Raw genomic sequence first — 17,952 nt, 5'->3', positions numbered from 1 at the left:
AAAGCTTATCTCCTGCAATGATAATGCTGATGTACCGAAAAGCAACTATCAAGTCACACGTGCCGGTCCATGTTTTCGCACCGAGGTGGCCGCTTCACTGACGTATATGTCTGTAGACGACTGGAGTTTATATGTCGGAGGTACCATCCCATCCAGCTTTCACTCGGAGAAAACGGACAGAATCGTGGCTAGCTGGATACGCAAATATCGTGACGAGGCCGATTTGGCGATTGCGAGGGTAGAAGGCATGGTTAGAAGTGGTATATACGAAACGGCTAATCGGCTCAAATCCATTATTTTGCGATGGAAGCAGATAAGAGAATTATGCAGCGTCGCATTGGATTCGTTAGAGCCGTCAACTTGAGAGTCAATAAAAGTGATATACAAATAACCACATCAATCGAGTCTAGCGCCAGCACAAAATGCTATAGGAATGACATAAACGATATCAAGTCGAGCCGATATTTCTAGCCGGCTCCGTAAACTAGACAGCGGGCCGATCTTTACTCTGGTACCGAGGGATCAAGTGGAATCTGGCCCTGCATCTTCTTCGAAAGCATCCTCGTCTTCGCCAGTACCATCTGAACGAGCATGTAATTAAGGGCGCATTTAACACCCAGCTCTTCTCCTCGTCGAACAATGTACCCATTAATGTATTCGATCTCTGTTTCTTTTCCCATTCTCATATCTTGCAGCATTGAACTCGTATTCTCTGCAGTCTTATGCATGACGCTGACAGCCAGGGTACGTAATCTTTCAGGTGAAAATCGAGCCATAACACCAGGTATGCCTTGCAGTTCGGGAAGAGCACGAATAACGGTAGATATTTCGATGAGTAATAGTTTTTGCACTCGGGAAACATTGTAATTGTAAAGGAGATCGCCATTCTGGCAGTCGTTCAGAGCAGTGAGTGGGTTGATTACACAGTTGATGGCAAGCTTTTCAAGTTGAAATTGAAGCATTTCATTCTTGTTGATTCGAATTGCAGTTAACTCGGGCGAACGAGTTAGCGTGTTGGTGAGGTAGATCGATGAGATAGCCCAATAATCTCTGTCGTTAAACTTCTCCCCAGGCTTAATATTTCCCGCCTCGTCAACTGGTGCACGTGGTCGTTCCGGATACACGATACTGAAAGCGGATGTTCCAACTCCAGCGTGGGTGATGTGATAAGCTTTCGTGTAATAGAGCCCATGCGATGTAATGCCCTGGATATAATTCGGCCTTGTAGCAGGATCCGGAAAGATTTTCTCATTAACTTCTTCACGAATGCCCATCCCGTTCTGAATAAACACTATCGCCGACTGGGGAGTAAGTCGGTGACGTACAGACTTCAGCGCCTGCTCGACTTGAGTCGCCTTGACCGCCAAAATTAGACTGTCGATTTTTTCGTTGTTCACATCAATGAACTGCTCATCTGTCCTGCCTTGATGCACACCTTGTGCATTTTCAGGCTCCCCGGGATTGAATTCAGAAGGCTTATACGGTTCATACCAGACTCCGTCCCTCAGGATGTTGACATCGAAGCCGCTTCTCGGCTCGGCAATTCCGTTCTTGACTAACGTAAGACGTTTCCCATACTTCTTCCACGCAAAATAGTGTTCGACCTTATGTAGAAGCAGAGTAATTGGAGGCCTGTTTGGCAATGAAGCAATTGAGTGCGCAACGAAGCCTCCTATATTTCCAATTCCCAGGACATGTATCCTTCTTGATATTGGGTTGCGTACGCCCGGCTCAGGGATTGGGCCTTCATCTTGTGCCTCCATTTGCCTCTTTGGACCGACCATAAAGCTCCGGCCTTTGTTAAAAGAGAGCTTCGATGATAAGGTCCGATGGCACAGGCACCACCTCAGAGCGGGCTGAGGAGTATGCCGCACCGGACTCATTTTCAACACAGAACAACGTCGTGTTCTCACCTAAAGGACAAAGGTGATACCCACAACATTGTGGAAAACTTGATTTTAAAAGTAAGAATATGCGCTTGTAATTCACTTGGGCTATCACCTCCTCCGCAAGATAAGCATTGGTTAAAGGGAGATTTGGGAAGCCTTTTGAGGTTTGATGCCGTCGCTGATTGGAGGATCTCGTCGGGACGGAGCTAGATCGTATTCAGCCTAGCGCTCTAAGCTGTCAGTTTTTGAATTCGGGTTTGCTAAAAAGTTGTCTTAACTCACCAGATGCGTGAAGTTCACGCAAAATATATTATGCACAACTCCGCAGCCATGGAGATGACAGATTTAACGCCGCTGGGAGACCAGCTGGAAGGCGATATTGATGAACTGGAGGAAGTTTTAGAGCCGCTCTTGAGCCAGACCTTGTCCACAGCGACCCAGAAAATGACAATCATGGACAAGGCGAAGCTGCATGTACTCATCACATATACGATTGAATCCCTTCTTTTTTGTACGTTCAATTCGCACTATTTTACGGAGTTGATATGGGATAACAGCTGACGCTAGGACAGCGTATTTACGTCTACAGGGCGTAAATGCAAAGGAACACTCTGTTTTTAAAGAATTGACCCGAGTGAAACAGTACTTTGCAAAGATAAAGAATCTAGAAACAGTGCCAGAGAAGCCGACTATGACGCTTGATAAGCAAGCAGCGGCGAGATTCATAAAACACGGCCTCGTGAGTCCCATGGAGAGAATGCTTGGAATAAAGACCCACTGACAGATTGCAATATAAGGCCGGGAACGATAAAATTGACTTAGAGAGAGCCGAAAGAGAGGCCAAAGAACGAGCTATGGCTCAGCTAAGGGCGGCGCAACTCGCTAGAAAGCAAGGGGAGACAGTTACGGCCGCTACTCCTGCTAATGGCGACACAGGAAATGAGTATGAGGCGAGCAGCAGCAATACCGGGGAAGGAGATCATGAAGTGACTGCCCATCCCAACAAAGAACCCGGGAAAAAGCGAAACCGGGCCAGTAAACGAACAAGGGAAAGGAGACGAGGACAGGGGCGCTCTGATGTGGCAGATGTTGAGAAGCGCTCACTTAATAAGGAAAAGACTAGGCGAGAGAAAAAGCGCATGAAAAGGCCGAGAAAGCAAAAAAAAAATAAACCGCAAGATTAGCAGTCAGCCTCTAGCCTGACAAGGATGTATAGCACGTCCGGCTTTCACTTGCCTTTAACCTCTTGCCGAGGGTCAGAGCTCTTGGTATTTATAACGCCAAAGAGAACTAGGAAGACTGCCGTTTTGTTGTTCTTGTGCAAAGGAGTTCAATCAGAGTTCGGATACTGTGGCAATTTCTGCTCTCTCTGTGTTGGCCCTATCACCCTGAAGTGCTCCAAGGAATGGCTGAGCGGGGAATCTCCCTCGCAAATGGATAGTTTGCATTTAATTCTGGCAACGGATAGATACCCACAGTCAAGTTTAATGTAGCGCCCTTTTTTCCTTTTTTTTTTTTTTTTTTTTTAATTTCTCTCCCAGGTCCTGCTGATCTCCTTTGCCTCTGGAAGCGGAGTTTGAACCTCTGAGAATGTTGTCGAATCATTTGTAAGGCGATGACAATACGCCCCAGATTCAGCAACTCTCCACCAATAGAATGTCATGTTAAAAGCATCGGCCCGAATTTCTCCATTTCGCCCGCCGATATGTAATTTTCCGATACCGATTTCTTACTTCAAATTCCTCAGCACCCTCTGATCTCCAAATCCCTCGACACTCATCATAGCCACTTCGCCTTACCCATTCTACCTTCTCCTTCTTCTTCTTTAAAAACACAACCATCTCATAAGACATCAAGATGGCTCGCCAACGTCGTGGTGCCGCTCCCACTCCGGCCCGGCGTGCCCCAGCCAGACCTACTCCCGCTCCTGCCGCCCCAGCTCAGACTCAGCATCGTGCCTCTTCAACGGCCGCCGCACCACCACCTGCAGCTCCAGCAGCCCAGCAGGCAGCTCCGCCTCAGGCTGTCCAGCAGAGCCAGGGACCTGGTCTATTTGCTCAGATGGCTTCTACTGCCGCGTAAGTTACATCCTGTCTCGCCGAACATACCGTTGAGTAGGTTGCCACGTATCCGGCGATGCAGGGCAAGCCAGCGAAGAAAAAAAAAAGTATCAGTACGCTAACGCTCCCTTTATAGTGGTGTCGCAGTAGGCTCCTCCATCGGTCACGCCGTCGGCAGCTTCTTCACTGGTGGATCGTCCAGCGCTCCGGCAGAGGCTGCTCAAGCTCCTCCCGCTTCGTCCGCACCTATGGACAACAGTTTGTACCAGAGCAACTCCAGCAGCTGGGGCCAATCTCAAGCGTGCGAAACCGATATCAAAGCGTTTCGTACCTGCATGGATGAGCACTCTGGAAATATGTCCATTTGCGGATGGTATTTGGATCAGTTGGTATGTGGAGAAAGACATCTTTATTGGAATTGTTGGCTGCTATGATGCTAATCAATGCTCTTTTGTTCATTTTAACAGAAAGCTTGTCAAGAAGCTGCTAAGCAGTACTAAGCATATCGCATTATGCACAAGACCACCCAGGTCTTGATGGCTGGGGGAGGGAAGGTCGACTTCTACACTACGTAGCGTTGATTCAGATACCTATACACATACAGCAATCATCGGCTGTGCTTTTTTAAACTACCCCATTTTGTACAATAAGCAAATCATATACAGATATCCGCGAGTCGGGTTTCTCCCGGCTGTGAGTTGGACTTTGAGTATTTAATGTAGCTCGTTCCACTCAATCAATCTCTTACCTTTCCTATCATAGAAGCTACTTCCTAATAATGGTATCTCTGTGAGCGAAAGCCCCGAGGGTATAATAGTATACATAGATGAAACAACATTCCGGCCGTTGATCCGCATCGGCTATCAAAATCCGTATAGCCCAAGGAAACAAAGCATGGCATACCAGTTGAGTGCAAGGCAAGGCACCCAAAGGCATTTAAAAAAGTATCAGGGGGAGCTAGTCATTTTTATCCTGATCTATTCTTGGCTCAAAATTTAACTGAGAGCATATGATATTAGCGTATCTGAGACAACTCAACTGCGCTCGTTGAAAAGTAGACCTACCTGATTTCCGTTGTAAAACTGGCGATCCGCTTCATCGGAAGGCCCATCATAAAGTGTCCTTATATTGTTAGAGCGAGGAGAACGCGGGTTGCGTACGGAATTTTCCCCAGCTCCGGTTGCTTGTTCAGCACGGCTAGAAGTCTCTGGCGGAGACGCTGGTTGACCGTGCGTGAGTCCAAGAAAAGAGCCCAACGCGCCTGCAACTGTTCCAACGGCGCCGGTAAGCAGATTATATCCAGCGTATAATCCCCGAACCGGAAGAGACGATTCCGAAGTTGCGTATGCCTCTGTGTAGCTGTGTATAGGTACCATAACTAGGTTAGCGGTGGGACCCAAGCCAAGGTCACTGAGAGATTGGTTCTCTTCTGAAATGGAAATCGTCTTGTTCGGAAGAGGAGTCAAGATTTGTTTGAGGTTATATGGCGTGTTTCCATCAGTGCGCTGACTATCAATCCACGGACGCACATCGTTACGTACTGTCTGAGTAGGGAAAAATTTTGATCGGATAGAACTACCGTCAAAAACACGGACCTGGAGTCGATATTCGGATGCTCTATCACGCTGTGTGATGGGTCTGGTACGCTGTTCGGTATCCTGGGAATCGCTCTGTTGGGTGTGAGACAATCTCTGCTGCTCTGCTCTTGCTCTCCGCTCTTCTTTGTCCTGTCGTATCAAAGCTAATACGCGCTCTCTTTCCTCTCTTTCCCGTCGTTCTCTGCTAAATTGCTGTTGCCTCCAAATTTTCTGTGTATTCCCCGCAGGGTCTCCAGGCCGGGATACCGGTTCTGGAGACGCAGCTCGTCTTTTCCCCTGCCGTACGCTCTCGCGTCTTGCGATTTCAGCGGGAGTTTCTTCTTCCGAAGGTTCGGGTTCTGGAGCAGGGGTGTTGACATTGTCGCTACTTGGCGAGGGAGTCGGGACTTGATGAGTCGGTTGGGAAAGCGCTTCTGATTGCGATGCTTGCAGCACTTGGGTTGGGTTTAGTATTGTTTTCAGCCGTTCCTTCAACTCGTCCTCGGCCGTTCCGGACACAATATACTCTTGAAGAACACCGTTCCTTCAAAAATTAGCGGAACGAGCATAGGCAACCAATGGAATTTAGGACCTACTTAATAGCAACAAGCGTGGGTATCTTGTTGATTGGACAGAATGATGCTAAGAAGCCTGCTTCCTGTGAACCAGCAGTGAGCCGCAGAGCTACGCTGTTTGATGTCAACAATTGAGTTATCTGCACGATGATTAGTAGGATTCTGAGGGAAAACCATAGTACTGCAACTCTTACCTCTTCATCTGCGAGGTATTCATCCTCCCATCTCGTGCTTTCTTCTCCTTCATCTATTAAGGGAAGTAAACCGTGTTAGATAGGCCGAAGACCCGCTAGCCCACACAGTACGGCGGCCTTACCTCGAACAAAGCACACGACCTGCTTCGCCTGTTGCACGGCAAGTGTGATCCCACTCTGAAGATCTCCTTCGTAGAACATGGCTAAGATGGCGGTTCACAGTCAAACTTTCTGTTTCCCGCTGGTTCTTCTCGCACGTTAGGCTGTCGAGTAGGAAGTGCCATGCGGGGATGCACGGGCCACTCGAGAATTGCCCGGGAATGTCTACATAACAAGCGCACTAACTAACTAACTAAGTTAACAAATAGTTAACTGACTGACTAACTAGTTAAACTACCTTGATAGCTGCGTATCAAACCTTAGTATGCTGTCGCTCCCGCCGTCCGACTGTACGCTTCACCTCTTGTCCGTTGTACACCAAAAACGACAGCTATGGTTTAGCTGAGACAAATTCCAAAACGTTGATCTCGAGGGTTCGGTGTACTTTTGATCCTGATTCGATCTATCGGAGCTATTGCTCCGCCAGGACGCCGTACTGGTGATAGGTTCATCGTTACTCCGTACACTGAAGATAAACTCTGGAGACGCAACATGCGTAGTAGGCACTAGAGCCCAGGAACAATTCACCGATCGGTGTCAGAGCAGCTGGCTTTTACTTAAATTATGCATCCATGCCTCGCTGTCCCAATTCGTATTTTCGTTCCCTGTGGCTCCCGTCGTCCTTGTTTGAACTTTTCGTGGCTGTACGGAAGTATGGCCCGGATTCTTAAATAGCGTTGACTTCGACCAGGGAAATTGGCCGTCGTCGACGATATCGATCCAGCTATCGAGTTTGTTTTTGACTCGCTGGATGTCTGAGCTTATCCAACTAACTACCCAGAAACCCAACCACGATTTCTGAACCGCCATTATTACCCCTGGATTGAGCACTAATAGCTCCCATCGACATCAATTCACAAAACGAACACGCCTGGCGTTGGGAATATTATGTCCTCTTTGACATTAGTCTCTTATTTCTACTTCTAAAAGATAATCATGGCTTCGGAAAACAGCCCGAGATTTCTGAATTATCCAGAAGCTAAACAAGGGTAGGCCCATGGCAATATCACATCCAAACAACAATTCTGACGACTATGTGACCGTTGACACTACTTAGGCCCAAGGTTCCGTACAAAAATGATAGAAAACAAAACCCTACTATGAGGGGTTTGGTAGTGGCCATTGGGGCTTTTTTGTTGGTAAATTGACCATATGAGCGGGATATGCCCAACTGACTTGAACTTAGGTTCAAAAGGCTACGCTTCCTTCGAAGGTTTATATGGTTTAACGCTGGATTTGGAGACTTGCGTCGTATCAGAGAACACCTGGAGGACTATGAGCCTAGATTTGATCCCACTGTTATCCCTGTACGGGATGCCATCAGCGCAGAGAGGGAAGATGACCTCTTGCTTCACACCGATAGAAGCCCTGTATCACAAAAGGAGCATATAAGATACTACTCGGTTAACGACTACCATAATATGTATATGTCAGGTGAATTAACGCCAACAGCGGTTGTGAAGGCCATACTTCCCCTAATTCGGCGCGATATTATACCGCAAGGCGAGCATTCGTTAGCTTGGTTCGACACCAAGGTTGATCTAGTTCTGGCTGCAGCGGAAGCATCGACATTGCGATACAAGAGAAAGCGCCCCCTCGGCCTATTGGACGGCGTCCCCACGGCTGTCAAAGATGAATACGACATTGATGGTTACAGAACGTGCTTGGGATCCGTGAACGACTATACTGGTGAGGCAGAGCCGGAGAAATCAATCACCAGTTGGTGTGTAAGGCAGCTGGAAGAGGCTGGAGCTGTTGTTCTTGGAAAGCTCTCCATGCCCGAATTCGGCCTTGGTATCCATCCAACCTCTCCTGTTTTTTCTTGTAAGTCACTCACGATATTCGCAGACACATCTGGGAACAATCCCATCTATGGTACGCCGTGTAATCCTTACTGCAGTCGGTACTACACTGGAGGAAGCTCCTCAGGCTCAGCCTATGCAGTTAGCACTGGCCTGATTCCCATGGCCTTAGGGAGCGACGGCGGCGGGAGTATCCGCATACCCTCCGCTTTTTGCTCTGTATATGGGTTGAAGCCCACACATAGCAGGCTCTCGCACCGTCCAGGGTGCAACCATTCCAATACTTGCGCCGTAAACGGTCCAATTGCTGCTGACATACGCTCTCTTGCTCTTCTCTACCATGTGATCGGCACGCCTCACCCTTCATCCCACTTTCCGTCTCTCTCGCCTCCCCTATCGCCTCCGCTTCGGCCCAGGAATAAGATCCTAGGCATTCCCGAAACGTGGTTCTCGCGATCAACCCCGGCGATTCAGCGCCTCTGCCGCTCGCTGTTGGATAAACTTGTTTCCGCCCATAATTATACCCTCATGCCCATAGAAATCCCCTTCCTGGTAGAGGGTCAAACTGCACACGCGATGACTGTTCTAACTGACGCTGCCACGCTCCTTCCAAACACGGACAATTTCACTGCGGCAAACCAAATAATGATCGGTCTCGGTACCATCACTCCAGCCACTGACTTTCTGCTAGCCCAAAAACTACGTCAACTCTTAATGCAGCATCTCGCCTATCTGTGGAAGGAATACCCTGGAATGATCATTGTTACACCTACAACCAGTTGTGCAGGGTGGCCCATCCGTTCTAAATCGGAGTTGCAGTATGGACTTAACGATGGTAACCATATCTTAAAGACGATGGAATATGTATGGATGGCGAATTTCACAGGTGGTCCTGCCCTGAGCGTTCCGGTAGGGTATATCGTGCCTGAAGGCCCGGAGGGTGCAGGGGAAGAGGCGGACCGAGATGTCGCCGGTAAAGTCCCTGTTGGTCTGATGGGAATGGGTGAATGGGCCAGTGAGGATAGCTTACTGCAATGGGGATTGGAAGCCGAAGACGTCGGAAAAGACAGGCTCTCAAGGCCACCAATTTGGGTGGATGTCGTTGAAAGGGCAAAAGAGGAAATGAAAAATTCTCGCCATATCAATGTGGCTACAAAGTCGAGCCAGAGTTGAACGTGACGGTGCTATCGTGGATCGGGACATGGAGAACTCCGAACATTGCATCAAATGCTTTCTTTTCTGCTCAATTGACCAATGTAATACTAGTCTTCACTCTCTAACAAAGGTAAGACGGGACCTATGTATATGCCTAATATACATCCATTGGTCACCAGGTATTGGGAGCCAAGTTTGGTTACTTTTTCTCATTTTACGAATAAGATGGCGCATGTCTTCGTGTCTCCGCGTCGGTATTTTGGACCATATATACTCCAGGCAGGCACCGGAATGTTCATAATACCAGTAGGATATAGGCTGATGGTCAGTCTCCGAACATTCACGTAATGGTGCGACTGTCAAACAAAATCTGATTTATAGAGAAAAACAGAAGAAAATGGGGCACCAATCTCGACATCTTCTGTTGATATAGAAGAGGAGATCGATGGGAAACACGCTAGTTAGTGGGTGCGACTAATCCGAAGTTAGTTAGTCAGCTGCAATTCAAATCGGCGATCGTCAAGTTCGCGGGTTTGCGGCCGTGACAGACATACTTTTGAAGTCGAGCTACCATTCTTTTACTAAATAGCACAACTAACCGCTCTTTATAACGTACACCTTCTTTCCGGGCTTCTGGCGGGTGACCGGCGTGAGGTAAAGTCGATGAAATCCTCACCTATTCTTCGAAGGAGTTTAACCTCCGTATTCAATCAATCATTCCGCCAGAACGGCCCCAACCGTCTCCGGAACATATGCTCGCGGTGCTGGAGACAGCAACGGCAACAACAACAAGTCCGTTTCGCACATACCCCGGCAGATGACCCGAATTGGATCTCCGTTGCAGATAATCCTTCGAAGCTTGTACGAACCGGCCACAAACATGGTCCCGGATTGATTTTACTTGGTTTGTCCCTCAAATCTCTGAAAATAACTCTTGTGAGGTAGTAGAATCGTGCTAATCGTAGGATAATGGATCTAGCTCTTATTCCTATCACTGCTTTCGCCCTCGGAACATGGCAGGTGCAGCGACTTGACTGGAAAACCAAATTAATAACAAAATTTGAAGACCGCCTCATTAAACCCCCGCTCCCTCTACCCCCTGTCGTCGATCCTGATGCCGTATCCGATTTCGACTATCGTCGCGTATATGCTAAGGGCCGTTTTAGACACGATCAGGAAATGTTGATTGGCCCCCGGATGTACGACAGTAAAGATGGATACCTAGTAGTCACGCCGTTCGAAAGAGGAGACGGGGAGAGCACGATACTCATCAGTCGAGGTTGGATTTCAAAGTCTCTGAAAAACCAAAAAGATCGGCCTGAGGGGCTACCGCAGGGAGAGGTTGTTGTGGAAGGACTGCTTCGGTCTCCTTGGAAAAAAAATATGTTCACTCCTGATAATAAACCAGAGGAGGGAAAGTTCTACTTCCCGGACGTGAATCAAATGGCTGAGTTTACGGGTAGCCAACCAATATGGGTTGAGGAAACTATGCGTATGTGTTCCGTTTGCTAAACTCCACTGTGTTAGAGCTGGTGCTGACCGAAGTAGAACCGGAACTGCTGGAACAGTATCACAGAGAAGCTAACGGTATACCGATTGGGCGTCCTCCGGAAGTCAACCTCAGAAATAACCATACCCAGTATATTTTCACCTGGTAAGCGATTCCCTGCTTTGTTTGCTTATTGCCAGGTGTTGGCAGCAGCGCAGCTAATAGTTTACAAGGTATGGTCTTTCTTTGGCCACATCGGTAATGTTATGGATGGTAGTTCGAAAGAAGCCGAATACCGCCGCCCGGAGAATTCGACAAAGTAAGAACTGGTAGCAACAAAGTTCACCTGCATCTCCACTCTTTGTATCAATGAACGATCCCGAGTTTCAAGCGCTATGCGCATGAAGTGTCACTTTTTAGCAAGGCGGATATCCTGAAGCAGCTCTTTTGGCAGATATTTTTGCGCGAGAGCGAATACAGAAGTGCCTCTTCCAATTTGCCGTTGTCTGCCTTAAATTAGCCTGGTCATCACGACTATTGATGGAGTAGATCGAGAATACCTTTTCATAAGAGCTATGACATCTGTTTCATCTACCGTCTTCCGGTTTGAATGTTTGGAATATGCGCTCAAGTCGTCATTCGCTTGCTCAAAGAACCAATCTGTGGCTTTCTCGAGGGCAGCTAGAGCCTCTTTGGATATCCTCGTTCGACTTCCGTTCCCTGTTCGGGCGAATCGAGTGGCCAGCCGCTTGACAATACCACGGGGCAGCTTTGGAACAGGTATTCCATGTTTTGAAACTATCTCTTTGTTTTGATCTAGTCGGGACTCCTGAGGAGGTTCGGGTGATGATTCTTGCAAAGGCGGTCGTGGAGAGCCTTCGCGAACTGCGAGTTCCAGATCTCCAGCTCCAAAATCATCATCAGATGAAACGGGAACATCATCAGCGATAGGCATTGTGGTATCTAAAACAAAATCTTCATGTTCATTCTCAATGTGCTGCGGAGCGTCGGGAGTTGGGAAGGAAAAATTTAAATCGAACCGTCGTAAATCCTCAGTCTCGCCCCTGGTGTATTATATTTTAGAAACAGATTATCATGAATAGAAAGAGCAAATCTTACCCTACATCAAAGATCGGCTGTTCCGCAGTCAATTCAATTTGATCATCAACAAAGTTATCGTCCCCTTGTGGCGCTGTGAATTCCATGCCTTCTTCGGTATATTCTAAGCGGCTTGCATCTCCAAAATGTTCACTGAATCTCGTACTGGCCAAACTGTATCTTGAAAGAGTTGCAAGATCCCTGGTTGATCGTTCTCTACGTGGCATTTCAATTGACCGCTGTGTGAAATCGTCCTCGTCAAGTGGTAGGGATAATCGCGGTGGTACAATTTCAGGGCTCCCATCGCCATCCCCTGGAACGATCATTTCATGCATTGGCAGAGAAAGCCTAGGTCTCGGCAGGTCTGGTTCTTCGTCCAGATCCTCACTCTCTTGTTGATCTGTTTCCTGATCTGTCTCAGTCATTGGCGAGGATTTGATAACTTCGCTGGTTGGAGCAAGCGCTAGAGTTCAGGAACAGTTGTCAATATATGCTCATAGTCATTTACCAAGAGATACCATTATTGATGTACACTAACCTTTGCCCAAGTTCCTCAAAATATCCAACGGTGTTTCCCTCTGAACGCGACCACTCTTCCTTCGGTCCTGTCCAGGTGTGTACACAGCCGCACGCCTTTGAAACGCCTTCAGCGCATGCGGCGTAGCAGGTGCATGGCTTCCTCCCGCAAAAGCATCCGAAATTCCAATTCCAGAAACTCCGCGGGAACTTCGACGTAAGGAAACTCGACTCGCGGAAAGTGATCGTCGGGAACGTCCTGCTGGGGTCGCCGGGTCTCCAGCCATACCAGCTAGCTGCTGGAGCTGCGTAAGAATTAAGTACGAAGATATGATGATGACAAAGGAATGGCATAACTGCTTACTATACTGGAGGGCGTGTTGTGAGCTGGACTTGGCCCCGCTCCCGCGCTTCCACGCCGCCGCCGCGGAGTAATACGCCGGGCATCAGGCCCACTAGGTGAAGACATCGAGGGCAGCAAAGTTGGCCCGGATAATCAAATGAAATATAATCGACATGAGCTCTCGGCCACATCGAAGAGCTCCCCGCTGTCCAAAAGTCAACTGGGGGTTGTCTTGACCTCCGAGCTCGACGCGTCCAGCAGCAGCTGCGATGACGGTTGGCTCGTGCACTAGGAACCGGATGACATAAGCAGAAATTTTATTCAGACGGACGGAGTCGGCGCATGGCTTGAGGGTACGCCATCCATTCCCCAGGATTTAAAGAATATTCATGCAGCATGGCACCCGATATAACTCAAGCAGCACCATATACAAAGCCGAAGCGCAAACGAGACCAAGAAGACGAGGGGGAACGCCCGGAGAAAGCTTCAAACGTCCAAACCAGCGCGGAGGTTCCGAGCCGCAAGCGAAAAAAGCGCAAGAAGGCGAAACAACCAGTCGATGATGTGAAGGATGCGGAGAGAGAGGATGGAATTGATGAGTCAATTGGAAAAATGGATGGGAAGCTTTTGGCGGACTATTTTGCGCAGAAGGCGAAGCGGCATAATAAAGACTTAACGGCAGTTGAGCTGGATGACATCTATATACCCGGTAGGACATCCTGTTCCATTATATTGAGATCAGATGAGTCTTGTCTACGGCAAGGTTGTGAATTATAAAATTAAACATTTCTAGATTATGCATTCCTTAATACATCGTCCTGGCAATCACCGCGAACCCTCGAACATTTACCCTCCTTCCTCAAGAAGCACAGTCCGAAGAAGGGATCGACGCTCTTCCAGTCATCAGAGTCGAAGGGCAGCCCTCATACCATTGTGATCACACTTGCTGGTCTCCGGGCTGCAGATATGACAAGGTAAGAATGTTTTGGTTTCGGATACCAGACCAAGGGCTGACTATCCCAAGGGCATTGCGAGAATTCCAGAACAAGGACTCCGCTGTTGGGAAGTTGTTTGCTAAACATATTAAGCTCGCCGAGGCCCAGGAATTTGTGAAAAAGACAAGGTCGGTCCTAAAGTGCATGGGATGATTGAACGAGTGGCTAAGCGTGCTGTGTAGAATTGGAATAGGAATCGGAACCCCAGTCCGTTTAAACGATCTGATAGACACAGGTTCGTTGCTTACTGAATCATTAGTGTGGATGCTTGGAGCTAAATCAATTTATAGGAGCCTTAAAACTCGATTCATTGAAGCGAATCGTAATTGACGGTTCGTATATTGATCAGAAAAAGCGAGGCATATTCGACATGAAGGATCTGCATTTTCCACTGCTCAAATTTCTTAATCGTGCAGATTTGCGAGATCGATATAAATCGAGAGACGATAAGGTTGAGATATTAGTTTTCTGAGTGGATCCCGTCTATCCCTGAGGTTATGCTCTTTCGGGAAATGCCTGTCAATAGGCAGTACAAGCGGACTGGATATCTGTCGCAGTACGATTTCATTATACAAAGCATTCCTGAGGGGCTTGTCAGGCTTCACGGTCTAGAATATGTGCAAACGCGAAAGCCGATTTGACGAAGCGGCCTCGCTCTATGTACTCCCGATATCCGCGAGATGCGACGGCTTCGGAGCCCGCCCTAGGCCAGCAAAGACCGCTCTATACTGCTATCATATCACTGTCTGAAATGCAGAAATTGAATTGGCCTGGCCAACCAGTACGTAAACGTTCCGGCAAAATTCAGGTTTACAGCCTACTTCTTCGCATGCTGTCGCGACTTTGCACCCATTTCCAATCCTGTATGTCGGTCACGTCTCTGAGCGATGCTGCATTCATTCATATCTCCGGAGACCGAGTGCCAATCGCGCATTCTCGTTGGTTGTGCGACTTTGAGCACAATTGACTTGTTCCAACTAGGGTTTGGTTGTCGCCCGATCTCAAGTTCCATAGTTTTGCTTTTAAAACCCCTTTGTCCTCCCTCTGGCACAAGCTCATGTTATGCCTTTCAGGTGTTTGCTGAATGAGCATCTGTTGGATCAACGCTATTCATGTCTCCAGAATATAGACTACCGGCATAGATGTTAAGAAGCCTTCTCGCCAATTAGACATCGATATAGATGATCCATTGAGTCTGCATTACTGTAATATTTTTTTTTTTTTTTTTTTTTTTTTTTTTTGGCTCGCCAATGAAATATTTTGATACTCTAAGCCGGCGCGAATATTGCTGGTAAACAATCAACAAAGTACCGAGAATGCCCGCATTCGAATGATCGAATCCTTTGTTATCAAATTGTTGTGAGACCAACAGCAGGAATCTGGGAATAGAGAAAAAATGAAGAAAAAAGAATCCTCTTCGTCCTTTCTTGGATATAAAAAGGGAGTGTCCTGCCCTGGACAGGATATCTATCTCAGCAGAAATCTTTCCTGGGACCTAAGCCACCGTATTATTTAACCAGATCCGAACAACCATTTCGAAAAAGGTGAGTAATACTCAGCCCTGTTGATCAACTGTGATTCTTCCCTTTGCTGAAGGAAACTGATTTCATTTTAGCGAAGGCATAACTTTGAAAATGAAGGTTTCATGGTCATTCTTCTTGGTTGCTGCGAGCGCCATGTTCTTTGAAGTCGTATCTGCGCAGATACCATGCCTGCCCAAGGGCGGAACTTGCTTTGGCGACCAAACTTGCTGCAAGGGCAGATGTATTTCTCCAGGTGGTCGCAGTACCCCGGTGAGTTAATTCGTAGATTCCACGAATGCTTGACGAGATTCACTGACAGCATTGTGCAGGTATGCGACGCCTAATTGCTGGGCATGGTTACCGAGTCCGCACACCCGAGAGCTGAAGTCCTGCCTTTCTTATGATTGTTGCCCCCGAGATGCGCCTGTCAAGCTCCAGCCCTCTTTGCCGGAGCTTTATTCCATTCCTTAAAAGGTTCCTTTTTTTCCTCGATTGTCTGTCCTGTGTACATGGGTCCACGTTCGCAACGAGTTGAGAGATATGTGATCTTCAGCAGAAATGAAATGAAATTGAGACATCCATAATTGTCTAAATATTGCGAACATATGTGTGCCTGTAGCTCAATGCGAAATCCATTGCATTAATGTTTTCTTCCTATTTGCGCAGCGAGCAAAACACAGAGAGAGACTCTGTTGGAGAGCTCACAGGTGTGAGAATTGGCAACTTGTGAGGGAGAAGAACTTTGGTAAGATTTCCTCTAATAAAAGGCTGATGAAATAAACAGTATAGAGCATATTCAGCACCAATTTTCCAGTGAGAATGAATAGTCAATTGTGAATATTGCGGTACACTTTTAGTACATCATGATCTTTTACCGTAGACCGTCTGAATAAAGTTCAGGGCCTTGCCCATGATCCTCACCGCCTCAAATCTCGGCGGCAGAATAATATCGCAAAAAAGTCGACGCCAGACATAGAGGCGCGGTTCGATTATTGCTCAACCGGGAATACGCAACACGAATTTCCGCGCGGATCAGGAACAGGTTTGCAATCGCCATACGTTTAGGTGCCCGCTATTAGAGTTCCGCCGTTGCTACTCTCCGACACAACCACTCCTACCCGCGGTCGTACTGCACTCCGAGATCTAAAAACGGGAATACAAGCGCGAGCCTTAAGAATGGGCGATAAACGGAAACGAGACCAGGACGCGGGCGACGAAGATACCGTCGAAGTTGCCGAGGTCAAGAAGTTAAAGAAGAGTGCCGGCGATAAGGAGAAGAAAGAGAAGAAATCAAACAAGAAAGAGAAAAAGCGTGCGAAAGATGAGCATGTTGACATAAATGGAGCCGAGAGCGCGGAAATGAACATTGAGAAATCAGAAAAGAAGAAGAAGAAGGAGAAGAAAGCGAAGAAGCAAGACAAGACGGAGAACGAAAGCACAGAGAATAGTGCCCAAGTCGCCGCTGCCGGCGATATAAATGGTGAAAAAGAGGATAAGAAGGAGAGGAAAGAAAAGAAGCAGAAGAAGGAGAAGAAGGAGAAGAAAGAAGGAAAAGGAAAGAAAGATAAGAAGGACAAGAAGGAAAAGAAAGAAAAGAAGGCCAAGGCAGAAGATGAAGCCGCGAAGATGGAACTAGATGAGCCGAATAAAATGCCTGAGGACGCCACTGCTCCAAACAACGAGGCCGAGGAGCCCGCTGTGGAGGATGCGAAGGAACAGGAAGATGATTATATCCATCCCGACCGGAAGGAAGGCAGGTTTATTGTCTTCATAAGTATGCACACCTTTTACTGTCTAGAGATGGCATGGTTCTAATCTCTTTGCCGAGCAGGTAATCTCCCCTACAGCGCCGACTACGACTCCGTTTCCAAACACTTTGCAAAGCTCCAGCCCATTCAGATCCGCGTGCCGCTAGAACGAGGCGGGAAAAAAGGGAGAGGTTTCGCGTTTGTAGAGTTCAGCAATTATGATCGCATGAAGACTTGCTTGAAATTATATCATCATACCATGTTCGACGACGGAAAATCGCCCTCGAGAAAGATAGGTGTGGAGTTAACGTATGTTTGGGCTATCCTACATGCCTTATTTCCATTTGGGATTTCACTCTAGATTTGCTAATACTGGACACATAATAGTGCCGGCGGCGGGGGGTCCAAATCCGAAACGCGCAAAGCTAGAATTATAGAGAAGAACAAGAAACTGAACGAGGAGCGTGCACGTGCGGCAAAAGAAGCGGCGAAGCGCAAGAGAATTGACGAAAAGAAGCAAGAAGGTCAGGAAGCCGGCGACGACGACGCCCAGGAGACCAATGAATTGGCAGACATCCACCCGAGTCGGAGACGCAGGTTTCAGTGACGCTCTTGTTTTCTATCTTTGTTGGATTGGGCGCAAGGCGTGTTTGCGATAGCTACTTTCCAACATCAAAAGCATTTGAGATGATTTAGATATCCCGGTTTAGGGACTAGACGGAATTGGAATTAAGTCAATTGGGACTCCACCATGCAATAGATGCTTTCAGCTACAGAAATAGCCCGGTCATCGGATCTAGCAAGGAGAGAGGTTCAGACATCATGTACG

The 17,952-nt window shown here is 47.6% G+C and overlaps 9 protein-coding genes across 10 annotated transcripts; 6 read left to right on the top strand and 3 right to left on the bottom strand.

Annotated features, from left to right (window-relative positions):
• Nucleotides 1–495: 495 nt before the first annotated feature.
• D8B26_005272 (uncharacterized protein) lies at nucleotides 496–1,784 on the bottom strand (the record flags this gene model as incomplete). Its single annotated transcript, XM_003066510.2, has 1 exon — nucleotides 496–1,784. The coding sequence occupies one exon, from the start codon at nucleotides 1,782–1,784 to the stop codon at nucleotides 504–506; it is 1,281 nt and encodes a 426-aa protein (XP_003066556.2). The 3' UTR covers nucleotides 496–503.
• A 435-nt stretch (nucleotides 1,785–2,219) lies between these two features.
• D8B26_005271 (uncharacterized protein) lies at nucleotides 2,220–3,452 on the top strand (the record flags this gene model as incomplete). Its single annotated transcript, XM_003066511.2, has 3 exons — nucleotides 2,220–2,400; nucleotides 2,462–2,628; nucleotides 2,687–3,452. 3 exons carry the CDS (start codon nucleotides 2,220–2,222, stop codon nucleotides 3,071–3,073), a joined length of 735 nt encoding a protein of 244 aa, XP_003066557.2. The 3' UTR covers nucleotides 3,074–3,452.
• A 182-nt stretch (nucleotides 3,453–3,634) lies between these two features.
• Nucleotides 3,635–4,716, top strand: D8B26_005270 (uncharacterized protein). Its single transcript, XM_003066512.2, has 3 exons — nucleotides 3,635–3,967; nucleotides 4,086–4,338; nucleotides 4,417–4,716. Exons 1-3 carry the CDS (start codon nucleotides 3,747–3,749, stop codon nucleotides 4,447–4,449), a joined length of 507 nt encoding a protein of 168 aa, XP_003066558.1. The 5' UTR covers nucleotides 3,635–3,746; the 3' UTR covers nucleotides 4,450–4,716.
• On the bottom strand, nucleotides 4,708–6,564 carry D8B26_005269 (uncharacterized protein). The gene is made up of 5 exons (XM_003066513.2): nucleotides 6,418–6,564; nucleotides 6,296–6,348; nucleotides 6,123–6,241; nucleotides 5,014–6,070; nucleotides 4,708–4,948 (listed from the first exon to the last, which is right to left on the bottom strand). Exons 1-5 carry the CDS (start codon nucleotides 6,494–6,496, stop codon nucleotides 4,907–4,909), a joined length of 1,350 nt encoding a protein of 449 aa, XP_003066559.2. The 5' UTR covers nucleotides 6,497–6,564; the 3' UTR covers nucleotides 4,708–4,906.
• Nucleotides 6,565–7,333: 769 nt separating this feature from the next.
• D8B26_005268 (uncharacterized protein) lies at nucleotides 7,334–9,551 on the top strand. Its single transcript, XM_003066514.2, has 4 exons — nucleotides 7,334–7,443; nucleotides 7,512–7,589; nucleotides 7,641–8,248; nucleotides 8,303–9,551. The coding sequence occupies exons 1-4, from the start codon at nucleotides 7,391–7,393 to the stop codon at nucleotides 9,427–9,429; spliced, it is 1,866 nt and encodes a 621-aa protein (XP_003066560.2). The 5' UTR covers nucleotides 7,334–7,390; the 3' UTR covers nucleotides 9,430–9,551.
• Nucleotides 9,552–10,025: 474 nt separating this feature from the next.
• On the top strand, nucleotides 10,026–11,233 carry SHY1_1 (surf-like protein; the record flags this gene model as incomplete). Of its 2 annotated transcripts, XM_003066515.2 has the most annotated exons (4): nucleotides 10,026–10,315; nucleotides 10,391–10,903; nucleotides 10,960–11,065; nucleotides 11,134–11,233. In XM_003066515.2, the coding sequence occupies exons 1-4, from the start codon at nucleotides 10,075–10,077 to the stop codon at nucleotides 11,231–11,233; spliced, it is 960 nt and encodes a 319-aa protein (XP_003066561.2). In that variant the 5' UTR covers nucleotides 10,026–10,074. The 2 variants fall into 2 exon arrangements, with proteins under 2 accessions (XP_003066561.2, XP_065980851.1); XM_066124770.1 differs by lacking the exon at nucleotides 10,026–10,315 and having other exon boundaries at nucleotides 10,350–10,903.
• Nucleotides 11,234–11,309: 76 nt separating this feature from the next.
• D8B26_005266 (uncharacterized protein) lies at nucleotides 11,310–13,065 on the bottom strand (the record flags this gene model as incomplete). Its single annotated transcript, XM_003066516.2, has 5 exons — nucleotides 12,879–13,065; nucleotides 12,537–12,819; nucleotides 12,020–12,461; nucleotides 11,461–11,964; nucleotides 11,310–11,406 (listed from the first exon to the last, which is right to left on the bottom strand). The coding sequence occupies exons 1-5, from the start codon at nucleotides 12,981–12,983 to the stop codon at nucleotides 11,310–11,312; spliced, it is 1,431 nt and encodes a 476-aa protein (XP_003066562.2). The 5' UTR covers nucleotides 12,984–13,065.
• Nucleotides 13,066–13,225: 160 nt separating this feature from the next.
• On the top strand, nucleotides 13,226–14,324 carry D8B26_005265 (uncharacterized protein; the record flags this gene model as incomplete). The annotated part of the gene is made up of 5 exons (XM_003066517.2): nucleotides 13,226–13,566; nucleotides 13,651–13,831; nucleotides 13,882–13,980; nucleotides 14,035–14,087; nucleotides 14,143–14,324. The coding sequence occupies exons 1-5, from the start codon at nucleotides 13,254–13,256 to the stop codon at nucleotides 14,322–14,324; spliced, it is 828 nt and encodes a 275-aa protein (XP_003066563.2). The 5' UTR covers nucleotides 13,226–13,253.
• A 2,052-nt stretch (nucleotides 14,325–16,376) lies between these two features.
• Nucleotides 16,377–17,733, top strand: D8B26_005264 (uncharacterized protein). Its single transcript, XM_003066518.2, has 3 exons — nucleotides 16,377–17,149; nucleotides 17,207–17,432; nucleotides 17,511–17,733. The coding sequence occupies exons 1-3, from the start codon at nucleotides 16,552–16,554 to the stop codon at nucleotides 17,728–17,730; spliced, it is 1,044 nt and encodes a 347-aa protein (XP_003066564.1). The 5' UTR covers nucleotides 16,377–16,551; the 3' UTR covers nucleotides 17,731–17,733.
• The last annotated feature ends 219 nt before the right edge of the window (nucleotides 17,734–17,952 follow it).

Source organism: Coccidioides posadasii, chromosome 3 (assembly GCF_018416015.2).
Source record: "Coccidioides posadasii str. Silveira chromosome 3, complete sequence".
NCBI lineage: Eukaryota > Fungi > Ascomycota > Eurotiomycetes > Onygenales > Onygenaceae > Coccidioides > Coccidioides posadasii.
The sequence above is the reverse complement of the archived record's forward strand: the minus strand, read 5'-3'. Positions and strand labels throughout refer to the sequence as shown.

Coding starts and splice junctions, on each gene's coding strand:
- D8B26_005264 (XM_003066518.2), top strand. CDS start 16,552: ATGGGCGATAAACGGAAACGAGACCAGGACGCGGGCGACGAAGATACC. Junction 17,150..17,206: donor CAGGTTTATTGTCTTCATAA/GTATGCACACCT, acceptor TTTGCCGAGCAG/GTAATCTCCCCTACAGCGCC. Junction 17,433..17,510: donor AAGATAGGTGTGGAGTTAAC/GTATGTTTGGGC, acceptor GACACATAATAG/TGCCGGCGGCGGGGGGTCCA.
- D8B26_005268 (XM_003066514.2), top strand. CDS start 7,391: ATGGCTTCGGAAAACAGCCCGAGATTTCTGAATTATCCAGAAGCTAAA. Junction 7,590..7,640: donor GTGGCCATTGGGGCTTTTTT/GTTGGTAAATTG, acceptor ACTTGAACTTAG/GTTCAAAAGGCTACGCTTCC. Junction 8,249..8,302: donor CATGCCCGAATTCGGCCTTG/GTATCCATCCAA, acceptor CGATATTCGCAG/ACACATCTGGGAACAATCCC.
- D8B26_005270 (XM_003066512.2), top strand. CDS start 3,747: ATGGCTCGCCAACGTCGTGGTGCCGCTCCCACTCCGGCCCGGCGTGCC. Junction 3,968..4,085: donor CAGATGGCTTCTACTGCCGC/GTAAGTTACATC, acceptor CTCCCTTTATAG/TGGTGTCGCAGTAGGCTCCT. Junction 4,339..4,416: donor GATGGTATTTGGATCAGTTG/GTATGTGGAGAA, acceptor TCATTTTAACAG/AAAGCTTGTCAAGAAGCTGC.
- D8B26_005269 (XM_003066513.2), bottom strand. CDS start 6,496: ATGTTCTACGAAGGAGATCTTCAGAGTGGGATCACACTTGCCGTGCAA. Junction 6,349..6,417: donor GGTCGTGTGCTTTGTTCGAG/GTAAGGCCGCCG, acceptor TTCCCTTAATAG/ATGAAGGAGAAGAAAGCACG. Junction 6,071..6,122: donor CCCACGCTTGTTGCTATTAA/GTAGGTCCTAAA, acceptor TAATTTTTGAAG/GAACGGTGTTCTTCAAGAGT.